The 26366-nt window shown below is 41.9% G+C and overlaps 2 protein-coding genes across 6 annotated transcripts in view; both read left to right on the top strand.

The window, feature by feature from the left end:
• LOC133653691 (synaptotagmin-2-like) overlaps positions 1–26366 on the top strand; it is a 164228-nt gene that overhangs the window by 92989 nt on the left and 44873 nt on the right. For 3 of the 5 annotated variants that reach the window (XM_062053254.1, XM_062053259.1, XM_062053255.1), the window contains one exon: positions 47–113. The exons of 1 other annotated variant lie outside the window; for it this stretch is intronic. The gene's annotated coding sequence lies outside the window, so the exon portion shown is untranslated. Of the gene's footprint in view, positions 1–46; positions 114–23132; positions 23291–26366 lie in introns of those variants that run through there. One more of the 5 variants, XM_062053257.1, reaches the window with a different exon arrangement.
• On the top strand, positions 17385–18229 carry LOC133653240 (uncharacterized). Its single transcript, XM_062052319.1, has 2 exons — positions 17385–17802; positions 17870–18229. Exons 1-2 carry the CDS (start codon positions 17536–17538, stop codon positions 18227–18229), a joined length of 627 nt encoding a protein of 208 aa, XP_061908303.1. The 5' UTR covers positions 17385–17535.

Genomic DNA, 26366 nt, shown 5'->3' with positions numbered 1-26366 from the left:
TGACATGATGCGCCTTTGTGTGTTCACACTGTTTTTTTCTCTGCAGGATTTCCGGCTGTCAACATTTTCACTGTGAATACCGCCAGCCACTCTACACAATTCAACATTTGGCTGTAAGTGTCACACCAGCACATATCCTGTGTGCATGTTTGAAACCTCTTGGTGGGATGCTCTTTGACAACACTGTGCAGCATGTGAACTTAAAGGTTGCAAGACAAGTAGAAGAGAAGAGGATATCCTCCACTTCATCAGAACAGTCCAGTGTCATTGGTGTGACCGTTCTCTTTACAAGGGCACACATCACTGCACATTGTTACAAGCCTCTACCCTCTCCAGAAAGAGTGTCATCCATCTCTGGTCATTGCAGAGATCTGCCTCGCCTTTCTGGCCTTACTGTCAACTAAAAGCATGGCCCGGGTGGTTTACGCATCGCGGCTGTTTGTTGTTTTATTTATTTTTTTGTCAAAAACCGTACTGTCACTGTAGATGTCTAAAAAAAGAATCTAGTTATACTTTAATAGATTAATTTCTGATGCTGGTGAATATACAGCGCTGACCCGCTGAGAGAAATGAGCAGTGGTCTCCCATGGCAGAATCTGACCCTCTTCCGGAGTCCGCCTTTCTATGTGCTGATGTAATCTATTTTTTTTAACAAGCTGTGGTCGTATACTGCAGTGTTTCTTAAACATAGGGCTGTGGCCCATTGTTGGGCCACGAGCGCCCCCTAGAGGGCCGCCCAAAAATATCCAATGTCCATATGGGCCGTACTGAGGTACTGAGTTGTGATACCATCCATCCATGCATTTTCTACCGCTTGTAATACACTTTTCGAAATGATCATTCACACGTTCATTTAATCTCGCAATGACTATTGCAATTCTCTTTTCACTCTGTTCAACATGTCAACGCTAAAGAGACTTCAGACTGTGCAAAATGCGGCTGCCAGACTTTTGACCGGTGCACCCAGCACAGCTCATATCACCTCTGTTTTATCCAGTCTTCATTGGCATCCAGTTAAATTCCGCATCGAGTTTAAGATTTTAGTCCTGACATTCCGTGCATTGCATGGTGGGGCCGCTCAGTACATAAGTGACTTGCTATGCCCCTACTCTTCAGGACGCAGCCTCTGGTCTTCAGGCCAGGGTCTTCTAAAGAGCCCAAAAACTCATTTTAAAACCTGTGGAGGCCTGGCATACCAGGATATAGCTCCCAGACTCTGGAACAATTTGCACCAGTCCCTCCGTGATCTTGACTGTGTTGAAACTTTTAAGAAACATTTGAAAACTTTTCTTTTTAGTAACGCTTTTAGTTGATGCACCTTTTAACTATCATTTTTAATCCACTTTGTATCCTTTCTATGGTGTTGCCCCTGTTGTTTTAATTGAATTGTTGTTTTACTTCACCTATGTTTTGTACAGCGCTTTGTGATTTTATCTGTGAAAAGCGCTTTATAAATAAAATTTACTTACTAGACACTTGTGATTTAGGGCTATATAAATAAACATTGATTGATTGATTTACTTACTTACTTACACTTTTCCACCTCTTGCAGTAGTATTGACAATATCAAACCAACAGAAGAAGTCTGGAGCAAAAAGTTTCTTAAGCACAAAAATTATGACTAAAGTGGTGCAGCTGTATTTTCGTTTTCGTTTTCACTTTCATTTTATTTACCGTTTATTTAAGAAACATGTTTATTATTTATTTAGTTTATTTATTTTAGCACAACATAATTGTATGAACATTTATTTTTTGTCAGTCATTTATAAGTCCCTTCCTATGCAGTATATTTGATTGGTATTTATGTTTCTAATCAGCCTGAAACAAGCCTTGATAATAAAATTTGTGATTAACACATGCTTTCATATCATTTGACAAGGTTGTAAACTGTAAGTTAGGTTAGCTATGCAGTAAGTATTGAATACGATTAAAATCAAGAGTAAGATTACTAATTCAGTGTTATTATTTGAGTGGGCCCTGGACCCCTCTATTGTGGAAAAGTCTCCTGGTATAATGTATTCCACATCACAACTGTCTCTTAAACAATATTATTGGCAATTCTTAGCCACTTGTACTTATGAACCACCTACCAAAGTAGTATTTTAGAGCTATGCCAGGAATCCGTAAATCTGGGGCCGTATTTATCAAGCGTCTTAGAGTGCCATTTTACACTTAAGTCCTGAGAATTTGCGAAATTTAGTCCTACTCTCAAACTTAAGAATAAAAGCTATTTATCAACTTTCTTAAGTCTAAGAATCACTCCTACTCTCCACGATATTTAAGAGACCTTCAGAGGTGTCTTAAGTGGTTAGGAGTTGCCAGCAGGGGATGGCACTGAGGCGAAAGAGACGTCCGCGAACGTTCAGGGAGCGGAAGGATGTCCTGGCTTTGTTTGATGACGAGCAGCTGATCAAACGGTATCGTTTAGACAGAGCGGGTATTATTTTTGTCACAGATTTAATAATTTTAGATTCCTTGTTGATTTCTGCATGTGGCTGCAGTGGGCTAGTATATATAGAGCCACCCACACCAGTTTCAAATTAGTTGCCTAATTAATGAATTGGAAAGAAAATGTTATGAGAGTAGCGTATGTGTGTGTGTGGCCCTTTAATAGGTGACAGCATGTGAGGTGAGTGATGTCAGTGAGTGTGTGAGCGAGAGAAGAGAGGGAGCGGTAGCGTGAGTGCGGGCGGGGACTAGTTTGTTTTGTATTATTTTGTAGTTTATTGTCAAAATATACACTCCCATTGTCCACTTAAATATTTCTAAGATATTTCTTTATTCTTAGCCAAGGGATTCCCTTCTGTGATTGGTCATTTCTATGGACACAGAAATGACGTCACCTAAAATTCCGTTTACGGCACATAGTAATGTCGTAATTCAGCTCTGAGTGTGACACTTAAGATTCAGTCCTACACTTCGCTGAAAGTGTGAGTAAGACGCTTGATAACTAACTTTTAAGTGCAGCTTTCAGCGAAGAATTTATTTACTCTTAAGTCAACTCTTAGCAGACTTCTTAGGAGTAATTCTAAGAAGCTTGATAAATACGGCCCCTGTGGCCGTATTTATCAAGCGTCTTAGAGTGCCATTTTACACTTAAGTCCTGAGAATTGGCGAAATTTAGTCCTACTCTCAAACTTAAGAATAAAAGCTATTTATCAACTTTCTTAAGTCTAAGAATCACTCCTACTCTCCATGATATTTAAGAGACCTTCAGAGGTGTCCTAAGTGGTTAGGAGTTGCCAGCAGGGGATGGCACTGAGGCGAGAGAGACGTGCTCGAACGTTCAGGGAGCGTAAAGATGTCCTGGCTTTGTTTGATGACGAGCAGCTGATCAAACGGTATCGTTTAGACAGAGCGGGTATTATTTTTGTCACAGATTTAATAAGGGGCGTTATCTCATCAGCAACAACACCAGTTTCAAATTAGTTGCCTAATTAATGAATTGGAACGAAAAGGAAACATTTATTTTTGATTCATTGCCAATATTGTTTGTTTTGTATTATTTTGTAGTTTATTGCCAAAATATACACTCCATTGTCCACTTAAATATTTCTAAGATATTTCTTTATTCTTAGACAAGGGATTCCCTTCCGTGATTGGTCATTTCTATGGACACAGAAATTACGTCACCTAAAATTCCGTTTATGGCACATAGTAATGTCGTAATTCAGCTCTGAGTGTGACACTTAAGATTCAGTCCTACACTTCGCTGAAAGTGTGAGTAAGACGCTTGATAACTAACTTTTAAGTGCAGCTTTCAGCGAAGAATTTCTTTACTCATAAGTCAACTCTTAGCAGACTTCTTAGGAGTGATTCTAAGAAGCTTGATAAATACGGCCCCTGAGCAATACCGCATTGTACCTTTTCTTGTAAGAGAACGTGTCACATAAGACATCTTTTTTGAGGTGAAAGTCCCATTTATTCTGGAAAACGTGTTTCTTGTGGTGTGAAGACTGCAGTGTAAGGTGCATGGTGTCAATGAAGGCTCAGTCCACTGTGAACAAGCGTGACTTACAGTAAGATTGGCTTTGTGTGTGTGTGTGTGTGTGTGTGTGTGTGTGTGTGTGTGTGTGTGTGTGTGTGTGTGTGTGTGTGTGTGTGTGTGTGTGTGTGTGTCACCAGCATCACCTGCACACCCCAGCACTCAGCTGATTAATCAGAGTCATTTTCAAGAGTGATGGAAGCTACCTTGCTTCAGGGGCCGACTGCTCAGGGGCCAACTGCTTATATGCCCATAAACCCCAGTGGACATTAGCCGTGCTAGAGAGGATGGAGGCTGCTCTTATATTAGCACTGCTACTTTTGCCACCTGCCATGTTTCAGTTCACTCTGTCTTCTCATTATTACCATTGATCATTCTTTTTTGCACTGAATGAACTCTTATGACGCAAGGGGCTCTTGGTTAGAAAATTCAGCGGCATTACAGATTGGAGCTTTTTTAACTGTATACGTATGCTGGTTTTTTAGGGCATGTGGAGAAAGACATCATCTCAACCTCATCTAATGGTTTAGGCACAGTACCATGCCTGAATAAAATAGCTTAAAAAGGAAATAAACAGCAGTATTAGACAGTGCAGCACACGTCAATGACAACAAATTGTATATGCACTTCAGGACAAGATTATTAGCCCCCTTCTTGAAATCAAAGAAGAATTAGGGATGAGCCGATCGATCGGCCACCGAGCGGTATCGAACAATTTTCGTGAAAAAGTATGTGATTGCCATTGCTGATCAATGCCTTTCAGAGCCAATCACAGACGTTGATCCCCCTGGCTAATATTGTATTCATTTTTAGTCCCACGCCTCAGCAGCTAGCAGCTAATTAACTATCTCCATACACAGTGTGGTGCCGCTCCCCTAAGTCAATAATAATCACCTCAATTACAGCAAATTAACTGCATTATTTAATGTCGTAAGTATCTTTATCAAGTATCAGGCTAAATATGTTAGACATTGAGGGTAAGATAGGAGAAGGCATGCTAATAGCTAAACTAGCCACTACGCTAGCTAAAAAAATCCTAATAAATAAGTGCTTAGTAAAATTTTAAGACGTTTAGATGGAACCACATTGCAACCGACAGTAAGCAGATTTTTACAAGAAAATAACAAGTAGATTAATAGGAGAGGATAATATAAGAACTGTTGGTGTGTCAGCAATGTTGCAGTCAGTACACAACATGTAAGATGGGGGCGAATCGATCCATACATTGGTAGTGTCGACACCAAGGGTAATATCAGTTTGTGATCAACACTTGAATGTTTGGATCAATATTTGTATTTTGTCTAAATAATTATTGCTTTTGTTAATGTTTACAAATTCAAATAATTAGTCGCTAGACTTTGATGGCCAAATTTGTTTCATTTAATAGGTTAGATAGTTTTTCATTTTGTTTAATTATTGTGTACTTTTGAGTTTGTTTTGAACAAACACGTGTATGCAATACAATTAAATAATGAAGTACTTAAACTTTTGTGCCGACTCGTGTGGCATCGTGTTAGACTGGTGTGGAGCGCCTGCGAGGAATGGGCTGTGGGGGGGCCGGCCTGCTGGCTGTAGTTCTTGGTTGTCTCCTGCGTAGAATGGGGGGCTCTGGGGTGTGTGTCCGGACCCTCTGCTCCTCCTACCTATAGCACACACACACATATAGGACTTTGAGTGATTGTCCTGCGGGGGGGATAAGAATGCCTCTGAGGGGCTCCAGTCCTCCTGACTTGTCCCCTGCTCGTCCATCCCTCAATTTAAACTGCATGTTAGACATTTAGTGTTTGAGGGATTCGGTATGGTAGGGACCCGAGGGGAAACTGGGTAAAACATGGCACACTGAAAAAGCTTAACCTATTGTTACTATAACAATCTACAACGTTAATACAGTTCACTTCTCTTTCTTCCCCTCCATTTATCTGCTTTTTTTTGTATTTCAAGTTATCATTACATATATGTATTGTTGGGTTTGAAACAATTGTACTTTTGATAATAGAGGTAATTATTATTATCATTATCAATAGTGCTATTTCTATCCGTATTTTTGTATTTCTCCATTTGTAGTGCAATAATGTTGATTGTCATTTCTGTTATTAATATTTACTTCACTAACTGCTTCTTTGCTATCACTTTTCGTATCATATTTGTCCATATCATATTTGCTTGTTGTTGTTATTGTTGTGTTTGCTGTTGTTGTTGTCTCTCTGTCTTATCCCCCTCTTGTCCCCGCAATTCCCCCCTCTGTCTTCCTTTTTTCTCTTTTTATCTCCTCCTGCTCCTGTCCGGCTGCGCCAAAAAATAATATAAATCCATTCAATAAAGTCAGACACAAATAAGGCAATAAGAGAAATATCCCACGCTTCTCTCTTGTAAAGTAAATCTGTACAGCAAATATGGGCATCTACATCAACAATATGATTTGCCTGAGTAGCTGGACAGGATTAAAAAAAAACAACATTTGTGCTGATATTGCAAACTGTCGATAGCCATCACCATAAATAAATTAATAAATAATGAATGTACAGTTAATACATGTAATCAGTATTGGTTTCGGACGATCTCACTTATGGATGATTGATGTCGGCAGCATAAATCCCTCATTGGAACATCCCTAATAAAAATCCTTTATTTTTTAATTAAATGGCTCATAGCCTATTGTGTTCATAGCTAGTGTGTGTCCACTAGACCAAAGACAATTACTGCATAAAGCCAAACTACCATTTGTATTGATTAGCTGAATTAAAGGAAAACAAAGAAAAAATGCTTTGGCCAAAATAATAAGCCTTCTGATAATTAATAGTCATTAGTATAGCTTTCTGATTCAAAACTGAAATAAATGTCTTCTGGTAGTTTATGATTAAGTCGGCTAAGGGATTTTAACACATTCTTCCATGGTAAATTTTTCAAGATCGTTCAAACTACTTGGCCTCCGAGCATGGACCCTAACCTTCTGCTCCCGCCACAGATTCTCAATAGGATTGAGCTCTGGGGCCGTACTTATCAAGCTTCTTAGAGTGCCATTTTACACTTAAGTCCTGAGAATTTGCGAAATTTAGTCCTACTCTCAAACTTAAGAATAAAAGCTTTTTATCAACGTTCTTAAGTCTAAGAATCACTCCTACTCTCCGCGATATTTAAGAGACCTTCAGAGGTGTCTTAAGTGATTAGGAGTTGCCAGCAGGGGATGGCACTGAGGCGAGAGAGACGTGTGCGAACGTTCAGGGAACGGAACAATGTTTTTTTTTTTTTGATGACGAGCAGCTGATCAAACGGTATCGTTTAGACAGAGCGGATATTATTTTTGTCACAGATTTAATACTTTTCGATTCCTTGTTGATTAGAGCCACCCACACCAGTTTCGAATTAGTTGCCTAATTAATGAATTGGAAATAAAATGTTATGACAGTAGCGTATGTGTGTGGCCGTGAGGTGAGTGACGTCAGTGAGTGTGTGGGCGATAGAAGAGAGGGAGCGGTAGCGTGCGTGCCGGCGGGGACTAGTTTGTTTTGTATTATTTTGTAGTTTATTGTCAAAATATACACTCCCATTGTCCACTTAAATATTTCCAAGATATTTCTTTATTCTTAGACAACGGATTCCCTTCCGTGATTGGTAATTTCTATGGACACAGAAATGACGTCACCTAAAATTCCGTTTACGGCACATAGTAATGTCGTAATTCAGCTCTGAGTGTGACACTTAAGATTCAGTCCTACACTTCGCTGAAAGTGTGAGTAAGACGCTTGATAACTAACTTTTAAGTGCAGCTTTCAGCGAAGAATTTATTTACTCTTAAGTCAACTCTTTGCAGACTTCTTAGGAGTAATTCTAAGAAGCTTGATAAGTACGGCCCCTGGGCTCTGGGGGGGCCACTCTGGAACTTTGACTTAGGGGTCCTTCAAAAAGTTTCTGACCAACTTAGATGTTTGTTGTATGTCATTGTCTTGTTGGAAGAGCAAACGACAACCCAAACAGACTGATAACAGACTTCTTGATGTCATTCCTGAAAATGTCAACATAGTTTATTTTTATGGTCCCATGCACCCAAACTAGGTTTACTGAGCTTGATGCAGCAAAACATCCCCTTACTGTACTTGTACGGTTGAATGTTAGCATCCATATGCTGAAATTATTCATGAAACAACATAACTTACCCCGCAGAGTCAGCTCTGTTTATGTTTTGCCACTGCTTCACAGTCTACGTAATTTGTTAGTTTCCAAATAATATCAGTCGAAGCTACAGTGAAGACACACATTATGAAAACTAAACTCCACAGCAGAGATGAGTTGTCCTCTCACGGTGCCAGTTCTAAAATAGGCCATCATGACCAAACACGCAGTACTGCAGTCTCACATCTTTAGCACCGACACATGCACAGAACCACATCTAATCCAGCTTTAGATATCTGGCTCACATACATAAGAGCAGCATTTACTGTTCTAGCAATGCCAAACTGCTTCATGTATGGAGAATCAATCTTGAGAGTTGAGTCGATCACAGTCGCAACAATAGATGCTTTCATCTGTTTATGCAGGTGCGCTCTGTGTACTGTATCTTAGCCCAAATAAAACATGTTTTCTCTGTCATTCCTCATACTGTGCTACTTTCCCGTTTCTCTATTGAGGGTTTATGCATCATATGCCTCTTTCTCGGCTTGTTTAAACATAGCACAGGGAACATTGCATGTGATGTTTGCTAGAATGGCTCTACACGATTAGTACCCGCAACATGTATGCCTTATGAAATATGTATTCTAACTTGCTGTGAACCTCTGGAGCCTTGGCTTGCTTTGTTTAAAGTGTGTTTCTTTTACTGCTCACACAATAAAATCACACTGCGGATCAGAGGATTATTTTCTTCCTGTAGCTGCCAAAATTTGTGGTTCATATCTATAGTTGGAACCGTCATACCGGTCGTGACATACTGTATCACTATCCATCTGTGAATTAGGGTTGTGTCCCCTGAGCCTGTGCTGATCCGCCTGCGGTTACCCAGCATTACCTGGTGTTGCTTGGATCAATATCATCTTTCGTGGACAGACCTGCCTGCATGTGTTCATGCTGTTGGAGTGTAAGATCTGTAGCTATGCGGGAGCGAGTGCACACACTCTTAGCTATCTTGGACTGGTAGATTCTTCGCTCAAAATACCATTCCATTATGGCCATAGAATCTGTGGAGGGCTGACATTTTACACCTAAGCTGCTCAACTACACTGCCTGGCCAAAAAACGTCACACTATGGTTTCAGCTATGGTTTCCGCAAGCTTCTGCAATGTCAATGTGTCTTAGGCTATGTCTACATTAAGCCGGGTAACCCCTTAAGGAATAATTATTTAGCCTAAGCCCCGTTTCAGCCACACTAAACTATCGTTTAAGGTCCCCCTCCTGGGATAATTTTCTACATGGGTAAGTGCGCCGTGTATTTCTTGAATCTCCGGCTCTTAGCTTTGTATGGACTCAGTGATCGTTTACAAACTGAGTTCGGAGAGGAAGTGACACCAGAAAGACCGTGCCCCACACAGGAAGTGACGTCAGAAAGAACGCACCACAGCCAGCTTCATAATAAAGCGGTATCGTAACTCGGAGCTAACCACTGGAAATATGGAGGCGAATCATCCAGACATGCCCGTGTTTCTTCTTCCGTCTGTACAAACGCTTGTGGAAATCACACATGAATACCTTCAGAGAAAGCGATTGCAGCTATTTTGGATACAACACTTCTCAGACGGCAAGAGAACTTTCCAATGTCGAGGTCAGCTGTGATTCTACTTACCGAAAAACTTCATCCATTTGTCAAAGGACAGACAACGAGAATGCGGGCTGCTGTGGATGTGATAAAAAAAAGGTAGCGTGTGATTTTTTTTAACTGGTTGTCAAGGGAAGACTACAGAAAACGGCGAATGCTTTTGGACTGGCAGAGCAGACTGTGTCAGTTATTGTCCGCCATGTATGTCACGGACTCAACGTCTAGGTCCAGAGTATATAAAGTCACCGAAAACTAATGGACAATAAAAGTGAATACAAAAGAGTGAGGAGTGTCCTGACCAGATATCTAGATCCCGAGATTGATTGTTGTTAAATGTTCTTTGTCACATTGTGTCCTTTTACGTGTTTATTAAAGATTTGATACATTTATGATGGCTCAGGTGTGAGTCACTACAATGGGGCCCCACAGCACACTGGATTCCAGTTAATTGAAATACCACAACACTGGATATTGTTCAGATAATTTAAATTTAAGAACTTGGCAACACTGAAGGTGACTATGACGTGCGCATTTTCCGCGCATGCGTATTAGGTCGCGTCGGCGGACGGAGGGGCGAGGGGGTCTTAAACGGTGGAATTGGTGTGTGTGGACACGGATAAGGTTAGGTGGGATTTACCCTAGATAACCCTATCCGGGTTAGTCTAAACGGGGCCTTAGGCCTAGACAATATATCGATTTTATCAATACAATTTTTTTTTTGTTACAGATGATTTAAAAAAATAAAAAATCTATGTTTTTTTCTCCTTTTTTCCTCCGGGACCTTTGTTTACAGGAGTATTTTATTAAATGCATACATTTTAAGTGAACCCTTATTGATCTGATTAATTATTTATTACGACTAATTATTGATTATTGGCATATTTATTGATGTATTGGAGTTTATTTGCTTGTTTGGGGATGGCGTGGTGTGGTTGGGAGAGTCACCGTGCCAGCAACCTGAGGGTTCCTGGTCCGATCCCCACCTTCTACCAACTTAGTCACGTCCGTTGTGTCCTTGAGCAAGACACTTCACCCTTGCTCCTGATGGGTCATGGTTAGGGCCTTGCATGGCAGCTCCCGCCATCAGTGTGTGTGTGTATAACCCATTTATCCTTTTTTTGTTTTGTTACATTTTTGTTTACAGAAGTATTTTATTCAAGACAGAAGTATTGCTTCACAGAGGAAGCTCTTAATTTTGTTATTACAAAAATACTAAAATTTATATCTGGTCTAAAATGAAAAACATTATACACTTCTGAATTGTATTGTAAGAGTACGGTGCAGTGTCTTTTCATACTAGTTTTTGAACAAATACAAGTGAAGCTTGTTTTGAATCTGTCATTTGCAGAGGTGTGGACTCGAGTCACAAGACTTGGACTCGAGTCAGACTCGAGTCATGAATTTGATGACTTTAGATTCGACTTAATCTAACTCTAACCCTAACCCTGACCTATAGACTGTATCTCTGTTGCTGCAGCAGCAGAGAGTTTATTCTGTCTTGACACTTTGTATTGATATTTTGTATTACATTCTTCCCTTAAATGATAATGTTTACAGTGATTGTTTTATATGTATTTTATGTATGTCGCTTTGGATAAAAGCGTCTGCCAAATACTTAAACATAAACATATATAAACACCTGAAAGTCTTTATATCAGCTAAAACCACCAATTTGTTTCACTGGATTCAGAATAAAACCAAATTCTGTCTTACCCAACAATGTTAGTATTTGAATATTGTTACTTGAAGACTTATTCCTGGTTACAATTATACTGTTAAGAAAGTATTGTTTTATACTTTGCCGAAAATGAGAACACATCATAATCAGTGGCGGCTGGTGAATTTTGTTTTAGGTAAGGCTGAAAGTTTGTAAACCAAACCCCTTTGGAGGGTCATCCTCCCCCAGGAGATGTATTTGTGATTCTCACATACAAATATTGAAGATAACTCTGTGGTAATATTCTTTTCACAAAATACAACCAATGGTACGTTAATGTTAAATCTTACTTGTGAAAAGTAATCCCCCGATTCCTATTTTCAACAGTCCGCTCATTTGAGCAGGAAAACGCTGAACACCAGCCCGGCATCTTTGTTTTCTACCTGTCAACTGTCAGTTTAGGCTGCTCGCCGGCTCCTCATCACCACTTCAAGATGGCGGCTAAATTGCTCGCGTCACAGCAGCCAATGCTGCGTCTACTTATAAGATGTTTATGGTTATAACGTCATTGCAAACACGGCAATCTGTTGCGTCCACTGCAGTTCGCTACCTTATTAATACTTTTTGTCAAGTGATTTTTTTAAGCAGGGTTGCATGAGGTACCTATACATAACGTTACGTTAGTCAATGTATCACACACACTAACGTAACGCTAGACGGCGGTAAGCAGCACCGCATATTTTAGCCACCTACAAAAAGACAATCATAGTCAAATAAAGGTCAGTTAAAATGTATACAATATTAAGAATATGTGACAAGAAGACACAAGTTAGTTTTTTTTTACATTCTCGTTCTTGGTGGCTAGAAATGCAGCTAATGGGAGCAATCACTTCTTCCTGTAAATAACTTTAAAAATGCATTCAAAAACCGACAAAGATACTTAATTTATGTTTCGTAACCTGTATAATAACCAAACTGTAGCAACATTGTTATTGACAACACAAAACACGTTTTAAATTTTTTAATGCACAACACTGCGATAGGACACCAATCTGTACTGACTGAAAACCATTATCAATTATATTACAGTGTCTGTAAAGTATTGGCCCGCATTTCAGGTTTTGTTTGTACACAGCGAGCCAGACAGTGTATGTACTATAGTTTTAATCACATGCATGACATGCTGCGTGTATTATGATCGATATTGAAGTCTGACTCACTCGATGGACAGTTGTGCATTTGGTCCAGCTGGCTGGGGACGTATTTTACGGTTTATTTGGGTAAGCACTCCATTTATGTCGAAATAGCTTGACTCCAACTTCCACATTTATAGCGTCAAAGTCACTTTCACACCACACTCTTGACTTCTGTCTTAGTCTTCCTTCGTGCGCGCTTCTAGAAGCAGCAGTTCCTCCTCCGTATATTCAGTTTCAAAAAGATAAGGTTGTGAATTATTTGTCCAAAAATAGTCGTCTTTGTCGTCTGTTATCGATTTTGTTATGATTAGAACACACATATGTTTTTGTTTCTAGAAGTAGGAACACACAGTTGTTGCCAGAAGTCGGACGTGCGCTGCTATGGAAACTAAATTTAATGCGCTGAAGAAATCAGTGTGTTGATTAAAATGCTCAAAATACGGTAAATATTGAACATATTACATACATATTGTTATGAACGTGTCTGTTACTACTTTATATATAGACTTGCAATGTGTATATACAACTTTGATGGAGGGTTTTGAAGTTGTTTTACTGGGCTTTGAAGACTACAACGGTGACTCCCATTAACCGCGATAGGCAAAACTCCCAAAAAAGTGCAGTTCCCCTTTACGTAATACAGAAAATGTTGCAGCGCGGATTCGAACCCAAGATTTTCCCTCAGCAAGATCACACTCCCTGTCTGGCAGCATGTCAGGACACGCCCCCGCCGATTGCATAACGCCCTCTCTTCGCCGCAGCTGCAGGCGGTTAGTCATCAGCACACCTGGCAGTAATCAGGAGGACAGCATAAGAACCAGTCACTCCTTGGGACCTACGCCGGAACGTCGTTAACTCTTGTAGTAAGCATTACGTCTCTGGCTTCCCTCTCGTTGTCCTCGCCTTGCTTTTGTCTTTTGCCCCTTTTTGTCTTGTTGACTTATGTCCCTTGTTCTCCTTGCTGTTGCCTCTCTCAATCCTCGATCACTCGTTTTGGATTTGGACATTATTGCTTGCCGCCTGCCTTCGACCACCTGCCTGTCCCCGGATCTCCCTTGTGCCTACCCTCTTGGTCAGACAAACTTTTCATCCATCACGCATGTTCAACATCCTCTTGAATTATTTACATGGTTAATTCTACACTTAATCCTGCAACCAACACTTAGAGTAGCATACACATCCCACACAATCATCCAAGGTTACAATAAACCTGGTAACCTTAAGCTCTTTGTGGTTTCGTCTCCTTCCAACCCTCACGTACATAACAGTACTCTCCGGCCAACCATGTCGGAACCAGACGACACCCCCCAGCCTAGCCTCGCTCCCCAGGCTCGGATCCCACGAAATCCGGACTTGGAGGTAATGTGCTCAGTCCTGAAGACGCACCAGACTCGTTTTGAGGCATTAGAGGACAATTTAGAGAAGGCTTTCACCAAGTTATATATTAAGTTGGGCGAGCTAGTCCCCAGCCCAGTGCAAGACTTGGTAACTGGACAGCATGCTACACCAGCTACTAGCTCCGGTAGCGCTTCCTTTAGCCGAGAGCCCAAGATTGCTAGCCCTAAGCCTTTTGAGGGTGATTTTGAGCTCTGTAGGGGGTTTTTGGTGCAATGTGAGTTTATTTTTTTGCACCAACCCTCGCGTTACACTACAGATGGGGCCAAAATTGCATTTATTTTTTCGTTGCTTGCCGGACCTGCTGTCAAGTGGGCTACTGCAGCTTTGGACAAGTCACTGGGCCTCGGCACCGACTACTCAGCCTTCCGGTCCGAATTTTTGGCTGTCTTCGACCACCCCAAGGATGGGGGGGATGCCGCAGGATGCTTGCACACCATCCGGCAAGGAACTCGCTCGGTGGCAGCCTACACCCTTGAGTTCCGGACCATTGCGGCAGACAGTGGCTGGAACGACAAAGCCCTCCAAAGTGCTTTTCGTCAGGGACTCGCCGAACTAATCAAGGACAGTCTGCTGAGGGATAGACCAACCTCTTGCAGAGGCCTCATTGACTTGGCACTCCAGTATGATCAGAGACTTGTGGAGCGAGCAACCGAGAGAGCCCGAAGCGTCGCTAGGAGAACCCCGGCTACGACCTCATCTCCCGTCTTTCAGCCATTTGGAGGACAACCGACCCCATTACCTGTTGCGGTTTCAACCACCGAACCCATGCAAGTAGGAAGAACCCGTTTGGGGACGGTGGAGAGGGAGAGAAGGATGAGGCAACATCTCTGCCTTTACTGTGGGGGTGCGGGACACATTGTCCGCTACTGTCCGGCACTACTAAAAGACCAGGCTCACCAGCAAGGGGGATCCTGGTGAGCCATTCGACACTCCCCCGGGGACAAGAGAACCCAGGCATCCTGTTTTCCGTGTCCTTAACTTGGAACGACAAGAGAGTTGCAGTTAAAGTTTTTTTGGACTCCGGGGCGGACGATAGTCTTATGGACTATGGCTTTGCCCAACAAAACAAGATTCCTCTGGTATCCTTGAACAAGGACCTTCCTGCTCAAGCTCTGGACGGACGTCCATTGGGTCCTATCAGACACCGATCAGAACCGCTGCTTCTCACCTTATCCGGAAACCATTCTGAAACCATCCGTTTCTGGGTTTTGGAGGCCCCTTTCACTCCAGTTGTCTTAGGAAGAGCATGGTTGAAGCAACATAATCCTCACATTTCATGGACCTCCGGAGAGATAATGGCTTGGAGTACCCTTTGTCACGCTAACTGCTTGAAGTCAGCCTCGGCCCCCAGCAGAACTATTCAATCTACTAACCACCAGGTCGACCTCTCTACCATTCCTGAGTTCTATCATGACCTCGCTGAAGTATTCAGCAAGGAACATGCTCTATCTCTCCCGCCGCATAGACCATATGACTGCGCTATCGAGCTGCTTCCTGGGGCATCCCTGCCGTCTAGTCGGCTGTACAACCTGTCTCTTCCCGAAAAAGAAGCCATGAAGAATTACATCATGGAATCTCTGGCTTCCGGTATCATAACCCCTTCTAAATCCCCTGTGGCTGCGGGGTTTTTCTTTGTGACTAAGAAGGACGGGTCCTTGCGACCCTGCATTGACTACCGGCACCTCAACAACATAACCATCAAGAACAAGTACCCACTGCCATTTCTAAACGCATCTTTTGAACCCCTGGCACCAGCTACCATCTTCACTAAACTCGACCTTCGCAACGCATACCACTTGGTTCGGATTAAAGAGGGGGATGAATGGAAGACAGCGTTTAATACTCACCTTGGCCACTACGAGTACAGAGTTATGCCTTTTGGTCTTACCAATGCTCCTGCTGTTTTTCAGACACTGGTCAATGACATTCTTCGTGACATGCTGGACCAGTTTATTGTTGTCTACTTGGACGACATCCTTATTTTTTCTCGCAACCCGCAGGAGCATCAACAGCATGTCCGTTTGGTCCTTCAGCGTCTTCTCGAGAACAGACTGTTTGTCAAGGCGGACAAATGCCTTTTTCACGCCTCATCTGTGGATTTTCTGGGCTTCATTGTGGAGAAGGGGCACGTCAGGGCTGACCCTGAGAAGGTCAAGGCTGTGGTAGCCTGGCCACAACCCACATCCAAGACAGAACTCAGGAGATTTCTGGGCTTCGCGGGATTTTATAGAAGATTCATTCAGAATTTCAGTCTTATTGCAGCACCCCTCAACGCTCTCACCTCATCTAAGGTCAATTTTTTGTGGTCACCTGAGGCTGACAGTGCTTTTAGAGGACTCAAGACCAGCTTTATCTCTGCCCCCGTCCTCATCCATCCGGATTGGGACTGTCCATTCTTAGTGGAGGTGGATGCTTCTGACTCAGGGATTGGAGCTATACTTTCTCAGAGATCTAAGATTGATAACTTGCTTCACCCCTGTGCATTTTTCTCCAGGCGACTTTCCCCGGCTGAACTAAACTACGATGCTGGTAAAAGCTGGCTGTCCACGAGGCTTTATTGGAGTGGAGACACTGGTTAGAGGGAGCTACGCACCAGTTCCAAATCTTGACTGACCATAGCAACCTTCTCGCCATTCGGTCAGGGCGACGAATCAACAATCGACAGGCAAGGTGGCAACAGTTTTTTTCTCGCTTCGACTACGTCTTGTCTTACCGACCAGGATCCAAGAACCAGAAGGCAGACGCATTGTCTAGAGTGCACATGGCTGAGAACGCTTGTCCGCCCATTCCTGAGACCATTCTGCCACCAGCTCGTATTGTGGGAATGGTCACCTGGAAAATTGAGGACCAGGTGAAGAAGGCTCTGCAGGCTCGTCCTGGACCTGGGGGCGGACCGCCTGGCAAATTGTTCGTTCACAGAGAACTTCGGTCCCAGGTCTTGGATTGGGCCCACTGTAGTCTGTTTTCCTGCCATCCTGGGTTCCAACGTACATTATCCTTTGTCCGAAGACGTTTTTGGTGGCCATCCTTGGCTGCTGACACTCGAGAGTTCATCACTGCCTGTTCCACTTGTGCCCGCAGTAAACCGTCACACCGACCCCCGGCTGGTCTACTACGCCCACTGTCGATTCCGGCTCGCCCATGGTCACACATAGCTTTGGACTTCGTCACTGGCTTTCCCGTCTTGAGAGGTAATAACACTATACTCACCATTGTCGACCGTTTTTCTAAGGCAGCCCACTTCATACCCCTCTGCAAGTTGCCTTCCTCCTCCGAGACGGCGGATCTTCTCACGTTGTACGTCGTAAAACAACATGGGATTCCTATGGACATCGTATCCGACCGGGGCCCTCAGTTCACCTCTAAGGTATGGAGAACATTTTGTAAGGGGATCGGGGCCTCGGTCAGCCTCACCTCAGGATATCACCCCCAAAGCAATGGACAGGCCGAAAGAGCCAATCAAAGTCTGGAGTCTATGCTTCGCTGCGTTGCCCAACGTCAGCCCTAGTCCTGGAGCAAGTTCATCCCATGGGTAGAGTACTCCTACAACGCAATGAAGAGCTCTGCTACCGGTATGTCCCCTTTTGAGTGTTCTTTGGGCTATCAACCCCCTATGTTTCCCCAGCAGGAACTCGAGATCGGGGTACCTTCTACCAGGGCCCACATCAAAAGGTGTCAGAGGGTGTGGAGAGCCGCTCGTACGGCCCTTGTTAAGGCATCAGAGAGGATGCGTCGCAGTGCCAACAGACACCGTATCCCGGCCCCTTCTTATCAGCCTGGACAAAAGGTCATGTTACTCGCTAAGGACCTCAGCCTCCAGGTACCTTCTAAAAAATTATCCCCCCGTTTTGTTGGTCCTTTTCCCATCATTTCCTTATTTAACCCAGTTTCTGTTAAACTGGGAGGGATACGGACCGGAGGACAGATCATGGGTGCCGGCCTCCTACCTTGCCGACCCCTCTCTTCTGGAGGACTTCTACTGTGCCAACCCGGGGGCCCTCAGACGCTCGTCGGGTGCCTCGCCTAAGGAGGGGGGTACTGTTGCAGTGCGGATTCGAACCCAAGATTTTCCCTCAGCAAGATCACACTCCCTGTCTGGCAGCATGTCAGGACATGCCCCCGCCGATTGCATCACGCCCTCTCTTCGCCGCAGCTGCAGGCGGTTAGTCATCAGCACACCTGGCAGTAATCAGGAGGACAGCATAAGAACCAGTCACTCCTTGGGACCTACGCCGGAACGTCGTTAACTCTTGTAGTAAGCATTACGTCTCTGGCTTCCCTCTCGTTGTCCTCGCCTTGCTTTTGTCTTTTGCCCCTTTTTGTCTTGTTGACTTATGTCCCTTGTTCTCCTTGCTGTTGCCTCTCTCAATCCTCGATCACTCGTTTTGGACTTGGACATTGTTGCTTGCCGCCTGCCTGCGACCACCTGCCTGTCCCCGGATCTCCCTTGTGCCTACCCTCTTGGTCAGACAAACTTTTCATCCATCACGCATGTTCAACATCCTCTTGAATTATTTACATGGTTAATTCTACACTTAATCCTGCAACCAACACTTAGAGTAGCATACACATCCCACACAATCATCAAAGGTTACAATAAACCTGGTAACCTTAAGCTCTTCGTGGTTTCGTCTCCTTCCAACCCTCACGTACATAACAGAAAAGCTTTTTCTATTTTATGGAGGAAGGTTGTTTATCATAGAACTAGCACCCAATGTTATTGGCAAGTATGGATTTTGAACCGAGAATCGTTTTGAATCGAGAATCGTTTTGAATTGAGAATTGATTCTGAATTGAATCGTTATCCCAAGATTCGAATCGAATCCTGCGGTGCCTAAAGATTCACAGCCCTAGTAAACATACACAGTAGTGAATTTGTTGCAAAATTAATTTACTCAAACAAAGTTGTCGCTTGTCAGATGTTGAGGAAACAGCAAAGTGACTATTTTTTGTCAGGGGCTTAATCTGCAAGTGTGACCTGGATACAAACAATCAAGCAATTTTGTTGATCTGCATTGCATCTTCAGTTAGAAAGTATAAATGTTGTTTTCGTTGTAAATTTTTATCATGAATTGCATAGACTTTTTTTCCCCCCTTCCTGCGTTAGTGCATTGTCACTCAGAGAGAAATTGAACATAAAACAATGTTTTGTTCACCTGCTATGTGTAGCCCAGGTGATTGTTTTTCACATGCTATATTTAATGTATTTTTAGAGTATCACTTAGACACAGCCACACAAGTACATACTGTATTTACAGGCTTACATACTATACTGAGTATTACAACATTTACTTACAGTACAATACGTGTTCCCATGAGCTTTATTAAAACACATTCCTTTGATAACCTTGGTAAACATGTTCAGTGATGTAACCTTGGTGAGGATACCACAAGCATGATAAATGGACTATAGCTGCACTGCACACCTATAATTCACACATAAAAAAATAAAAAAAGTATGAGCCTTGATGTAAAAAGTTGCCGTATAATTCAAACCTACCCTTACCCCTGCACATAAACGTCCTATATGGAATCGGACAGTAGACAAATTATGTTCTTCAGTCTGCAGTCATATGTTTAGAGATTACATCACTAAAGTAATTGGGATTTCATTGATTTCTGGTCCAAGTGCTCATTTCTGGCAAATGAACAAGGGGATTCACTTAAGGGACAATGATAACTCTCTGTGACACATTGCTCCACCAAAGGGCCCCAAAGTGTCTGGCTCAGCATCGGTGTTAAGTGTAAGAGTGCGTCACGTCTTGTCATTAAGCCAACAAATTTTCAAAGTCACACGTCCTATGTACCGGAAAAAGGCAAGTGGTTTTGGAAGTGGCCTTTTGGTGACTGTGTATTAAGGGCCTATTATCTACTAAGGCCCAAATAACAAGTAATAAATAGCATGTGCAAACTATGAAATTGCACGATCTAACAGTGAGCGTGTTGCGGGCGACCTACTATGACTGCATGCACAACTCCTAAAAAGTGCAAAAGTGGTGCGGCCCACCCTATTTCATGACAACATGCTCCAAACCGTGTTGTTTTGCTATGTTGTGGAACAAGCGGCACACATTTATAATCCGTGCAAATCTATTTGGGGCAATTTAAAAGCGCTCCTCCAGTTCGATCTACGACGGAACCAAACTTCTTATGCGCCAAAGATGCAGTGTTGCACGTTTTTTCACACAGGAGACATATTGATTTATTTTGGCATCCGTTGGCTCCAAGGTCATCCAGAACCTCTAGAATGGAATTGCTAGATAGCCTATATACAGTATCTAATAATAGGATTGTCTCTGTCCATCTTTGTCATTGCACCAATAGCCACAATAACCATTGCACAGCCGTTTGTGCATAACTGTGCCACTGTGCATTCCAAACACACTAAATATAGATGCAAAAACAGCGGCCGCAAAACAGTTTCATGCTTGAAAATCATTGCAAGCGCTAAATGAACACAATTACATCTCTTCCTCCCAATATTTGTGCGTTATCACAATTTGCATATATCTGCATAAATTCTGCATATGAATGAAAGCAACGGTGCCACACTCCCTGATAATATATTTACCAGGGCTGGCAAATGATATAAATATTTAACCGTGATTAATTGTAGTTTGTGTGTAGTTGACTCATAATTAATTACGATTAATTGCAGCAAGATATACATTTTGTATCTTTAATTAGTGTATGATATTATGTTTTTAATACCATCAATTACAAACGTATGACATCAGGGGGTTGTTCTTGAAGTAGGTGAGAAGCTACTTAATCAACAGGAAGCAATTTGTGAAGCTAGACTAACATCTAATGTCGGCAGCTTTAGATATATCTTGAGGAGTACCCCAGGGATCAATACTGGGACCAAATTTGTTCATTCTCTATACAAACGACATTTGTAAAGTTACCCTGCAGATGACATAAGTGTGTTTTGTTCATGAGAGAACACACTCAACCTAATATGAATGATAACACAAGAAATGAACAATTAAAGAGATGGTATGAAAAAAACAGAAAATCATTGAATCTAAATACAACCAAAATAATGTGATTTGGCAATAGTAGAAAAACTACTAATACAAATAGACGGCTTACACATTGACAGGGTAAAATAAATCAAGTTTCTATGTATAAAAATAGATGATATAATGAACTGGAAATCTTGTATTAAAAATATATAACATAAGGTGGTAAGAAATACTTAATTAATGAATACAACACAATTTGTTCTGGAACAAATATAACTCCCTATCCTCTTTTGCTTATTTGTGTTACCACATCTAAGTGATTTTGTTGAATACAAAAGTACTTTTCATTCACTAATGGTGTTACAAAAAAGGTCAGTTAGAATAATACATTATGTCAGTTAAAGAGAACATTCAAAGCCTTTATTTATTCAATCAAAAATATTGAAATTCAATCATTTGGTGCATAAACAAACATATAAAATTATGCACAACGCAAACTATAACCTTCTACACAAGAATGTACAACAATTCTTCCCAACAAAGGAGGAGAAATATAACCTTCGAGAATAATTCAACTTAAAACATTTGTATGCACGTAAAACACTTAAAACCTTTAGCATATCAGTATGTGGAACTCAATTATGGAACGAATTAGGCCAACTCAGTGTTTACAAAGTACAAGGAAGAAGAATCCTGATAAACATCTTGAACCTTATTGACAAACGAGACGTAGGCATACATCATTCACAACTTACTAATCAACTATTTAGTCATGCGCACTTTATTATTTATTCATTACTTTGTGTTACAGATTGAGCACAGGAAGTGAATGCGTGTTAGAAATTGCTATTACATGGAAAAGGGGTAGGAATAAATAAGATGTGCTTCCTCCCACTCCTTTTCAGGCCTGTTAAAATGTGAAACTGTAAATATGTGAGGTACCACAATGTAACTGTTTGCATGTAAACTAATACCATTGATTGAGAAGTTTATGGACATGTTAAATAATTGAATCCATGTAATGCTTTAAAAAAGCAAATGGATGGCACAAAAAGCCAAAAGGCTTGTTTCCATTCTGGTCCATTACATAGTCATCACATTTGATACATTCAATAATACAAGTTGTATAACCTGTAATATGTATATAAAAAAAATATGTTCAAAAAATGGAAAAATTATGTATATACACAGTATACATGTCAGGTGATTTGAAGAACAATATATACAAAAAAGGGGGCGGGGGGGGTGTATACACTATGTACATGACTATGCACATGTTGACTCCAAGAATGTGCAAAACAGAATGAGAGGTTGAGCTGAGCCATGGTTTTATGGCAGTTTTAAAATTTAGTAGGGAAGTTCGAATTTTAAGGTCTGTTGGTAGTGCATTCCACTGTGTGGTGGCAAAATAGTAGAATGCATTTTTTCCCATGGGAGTCTTGAATTTGGGGGGGGACGAGGTCTGAGGAACTCCCTCCCGTGAAGTACCTGTGGGCATCGCATATAACCAACTACAGTAGTGTGCTCATTTAACACATGCATATGGTTTGCAGTGTTTTAATACACACAAACTATTTTTCGAAACCTTCTCACGACCGAGAAAATAACTCATGTCTATACTGTTTTTATATGCACCATTTACCCTGCTTAAATTCATGCGGTGCTAGGGAGTTCAAACTCTTCCTTGATGACAGTGGGAGTTCTGCAACACATCATTCAGACAAACAGATGAAGACAGCGAGCAGTCGACTGCTGTTGCACTAAGCAGTCAGCAAATAACTGTCTTCTTTGTGGCTTCAGCCTATTATCTCCATACCTAATCTACTGTAGGTCATATGTTTGCCTTGCATTTCAAATGCTTGTTTCTTTATGCCGGCACAATCCCAGTGATGTCAGAAGCGAGCGGCGCTCTGACTGTAGTGCATGCGGACGCTTTTGGGCTACGCGTTCGCATCGGATGGGGACGGAGAGTGCTGCATATATAGCACCTTGTGAGCAGCATCGCAAATCAGCTGAGTAGCGAGAGCTGGAGTGGAGGGAGGGTGGAAGATGGAGAGGAGGGTTGGGTGGGTGGGGGCGGGGGGGTGTCCATGAAAGAGATAGAAGGAGAGGAGGAGGGGACTGAGAGAAACAGAGGTGGGGGTTGTCAGAATGGTGGTGTGTGTGTGTGGGAGAACAACTAGTGGTGCAGTAGGAAGAGTGCAAAGAGAACTGCAGTTGCTGGTACTGATGGGAGAGCTGTCCGGGAATATTCACAAGGCATTGTATCAGTAACCCTAAGTGCCTCTTTGGTGAATGGGTTAGCCTGGAGAGCAGGATTGCGGAAATACGGCAGTGCTGGTAAGGGTGTGTTTTAACTCTTCTCAGCATCACTTCCACTTTAAGGAATCTGGGATCCTTCTAAACATCTTTTTTCCTTTCCCGATTCCTTCTACTTGGGAGCGAACATATTTTCCGCCCATGCATGCAATGCAAACTTTACTTCAGATAGATGGTACAGGCATGTGGGGGTCTCAATCTGGATTGTTGTCATGGATCCTGCCTTGTTTAAGCCCACTTGGTGGGTGTCACACCTCTTTTCTGGAGAGTGGCTGTCCCGCCTGACAGATGTTTCAGTAACGTCCCTCACAAAGCTCTTTGAACAGTGAGAAACAACACCAGTGGAGCCAAAAGAGTCAACATTAAAATATTGTGTTTTTGCCATTATGTAACAAAATACACCAGAGAGCGTGTGCTCTTCGTCTTATAAGTATAGAGGCTGACAGTCGTGCTGAAGAGGGTATATAAACGGGAGGTGGGATTTCATAAAGTGCTGCAGGATGCTCTTTTTTTTCTCCCGCTGTCTCTCATGGGACGTATAACACTGGCAGCACTGAGGTGACAGTACCAAGGACAAAGCCTATCTTGGGCTGCTTGTACTACCACATCAGGACTGGTCATTAGCAGATATTTTGTGAATTCAATTGAAATTTGGTGCTTCATGCATCTTAATTGCTATACATAGCGTGGCTATTATTCCGGAAGTGTTCTTGCGAGCCCGGGGAGTCTGATTTGGTGCAGCTGTGAAGCAAATATATTTTTCACATTCAAAGACCATTAACTTAATGTAGTATTCGGAACATCCTGAAGTAGCATCTTGAAATATAACTCAGCTTGTTCCTTCCCCGGAGACTCTGTGTGGTAATTATCAGAGACAGTCAATGGCCGGTATCTGGAGTGGTCACATGATTGCTCAACTTCCTGGAATACAGTAAATGAATACAGATTCCTGTGAGAATGTTGCGTGTGACTGAATCATTAAGGAGTGGGACTATCCAGGTCTGGCTGCAGTGTGCTTAAACAACCACCAAGTACCATCTGTGTTGTCCCATTTCCTTGTTCTCTGTTTGTAACAAAACAGTGAATAAACAGAATAAAAGTATTTCCATTAATACATGCAACATGCGTTGCCCCTAATTAGAAATTATATTTTTCAACTCCAACTGTGTAGTATGTATTATATAAAAACAATAACAAAATAATACAACAACAATAACACATTTTTAATCGGGCTTTTTACTGATCATTTTAAACTCTTCCTTTTTATTTTGGTAATTTTTAATCTGTCATTTATATTTAGGGCAGCACGGTGGAACAGGGGTTAGTGCGTCTGCCTCACAATACGAAGGTCCTGGGTTCGATCCTGCGCTCTGGATCTTTCTGTGTGGAGTTTGCATGTTCCCCCCGTGACTGCGTGGGTTCCCTCCGGGTACTCCGGCTTCCTCCCACCTCCAAAGACATGCACCTGGGGATAAGTTGATTGGCAACACTAAATTGGCTCTAGTGTGTGAATGTGAGTGTGAATGTTGTCTGTCTATCTGGGATAAGCGGTAGAAAATGGATGGATGGATGGATTACTACTATCATTCTCACTATTTTATATTTTATTCATTTATTAATTCATTATTTATATTTTATTTACATACAGTACATGTATTTTGACATGTATTTACATTTTAGGTGATGTTAATTCTGTAGTTATTCTACTTTAGTTCCACTGGCCCTAAAATGAACACCTGCTGAGCAAGAAAATCAAAAAGGTATAGCCATCAATAAAATCATTGCCCCTAATATGGAATTTTATTTTTCAACTAAAACCTACATTTCCCCCTAAAAACAAACCAAAAATCTTGAAATATAACTCAGCTTGTTCCTTCCCCGGAGACTCTGGTGTGGTATTTATCAGAGACAGTCAATGGTATCTGGAGTGGTCACATGGTTGCACAACTTCCTGAAATACAGTATCTGAATACAGATTAATGTGAGAATGTCGCGTGTGACTGAATCGTTAAGAAGTGGGACTATCCAGGACTAGCTGCAGTGTGCTCAAACAACCACCAAGTACCATCTGTGAGCAGATAATATCATGGCATGTCTTTCTCTTTCGGCCTTAACAGATCGCCAGTGCATCTTTATGCATTCTTCACTCACGGTTAAAGTGAAGAATGAGGCAAAACTACAGAGGGATAATATTATATTTACAGTGTGTACTGCATATGTTTACCTTTGCACTGGCAACGAGCAGAGGGCTGTTTGATGGTGAGCTCCCTGGCTGGAAAACATTCAGCCAGGCTCATTAAGTGTGAACTTCAGGCTGCAGCATCCTGTGGCTCTCACACAGACAAATACTCTCAGAGTCTCTCATGCAAACCCAGAAAAAAGGAGTGGATGCTTTGAAGTTCACCAATCTTATTTCTGTTTTCATTTGGCTCCTGCTGACAAGACAGCTGGTGGCTAAATGCTTTGTCCGCTTCATGAAGAAAGAATAGAAGTGCATGCTACATTCTCATGTATTTTTCGGGTGTTGGAGCCCTCTTACTGCCCCACATCCACAGGACGTTGCTGTTTTTGCCCTCAATCTATGTCATGTTTTTTTTTGCAAACAACGGCAGACCTAACTGTGCTAATGGTGCGTTTTATTTGACCTGAAAAAAGCATGGCTGTTTTTGTTCTGTTTGGAAAATGTTTTTCAACTTATTCCAAACATTAAAAAAACAGTAGGGTGCAGCATAACACACCTGATGGTTGTCTCAAAGTATCCAATTTGGGGAATTGATTCAATCACTTTGGGGGAAAAAAGTACTCAAACAAACAGTGAAGTGATTGCAGACCCAAGCTTGAATTAAAAAACGTATTATAAAAGAAAGTTGTAACCCTACAAGTAGGAGTGTGACGCTGTATTGATATGGCAAACTATTGCGTAACCTTATAGACTTAGACAAACTTTAATGATCCACAAGGGATATTGTTCCACACAGTAGCTCAGTTACAAAGGATGGAAATGATAAGGATGGAAAAGATCGTGCACTCAAGGGCACAAAAAAATTATGATACAATTATCAATACACTCTCGCCGCATATTAGCTGAACCCCGCTA

The sequence above is a fragment of the Entelurus aequoreus genome, linkage group LG07 (assembly GCF_033978785.1).
Source record: "Entelurus aequoreus isolate RoL-2023_Sb linkage group LG07, RoL_Eaeq_v1.1, whole genome shotgun sequence".
NCBI classification, from domain to species: Eukaryota; Metazoa; Chordata; class Actinopteri; order Syngnathiformes; family Syngnathidae; genus Entelurus; species Entelurus aequoreus.
The sequence above is the reverse complement of the archived record's forward strand: the minus strand, read 5'-3'. Positions and strand labels throughout refer to the sequence as shown.

Bases quoted from the DNA above. Each gene is read 5' to 3' on its own strand.
- LOC133653240 (XM_062052319.1), top strand. From the start codon at position 17,536: ATGAAGAGCTCTGCTACCGGTATGTCCCCTTTTGAGTGTTCTTTGGGC. The intron at 17,803-17,869 runs GTACCTTCTAAA...TATTTAACCCAG, and splicing joins CTAAGGACCTCAGCCTCCAG to TTTCTGTTAAACTGGGAGGG.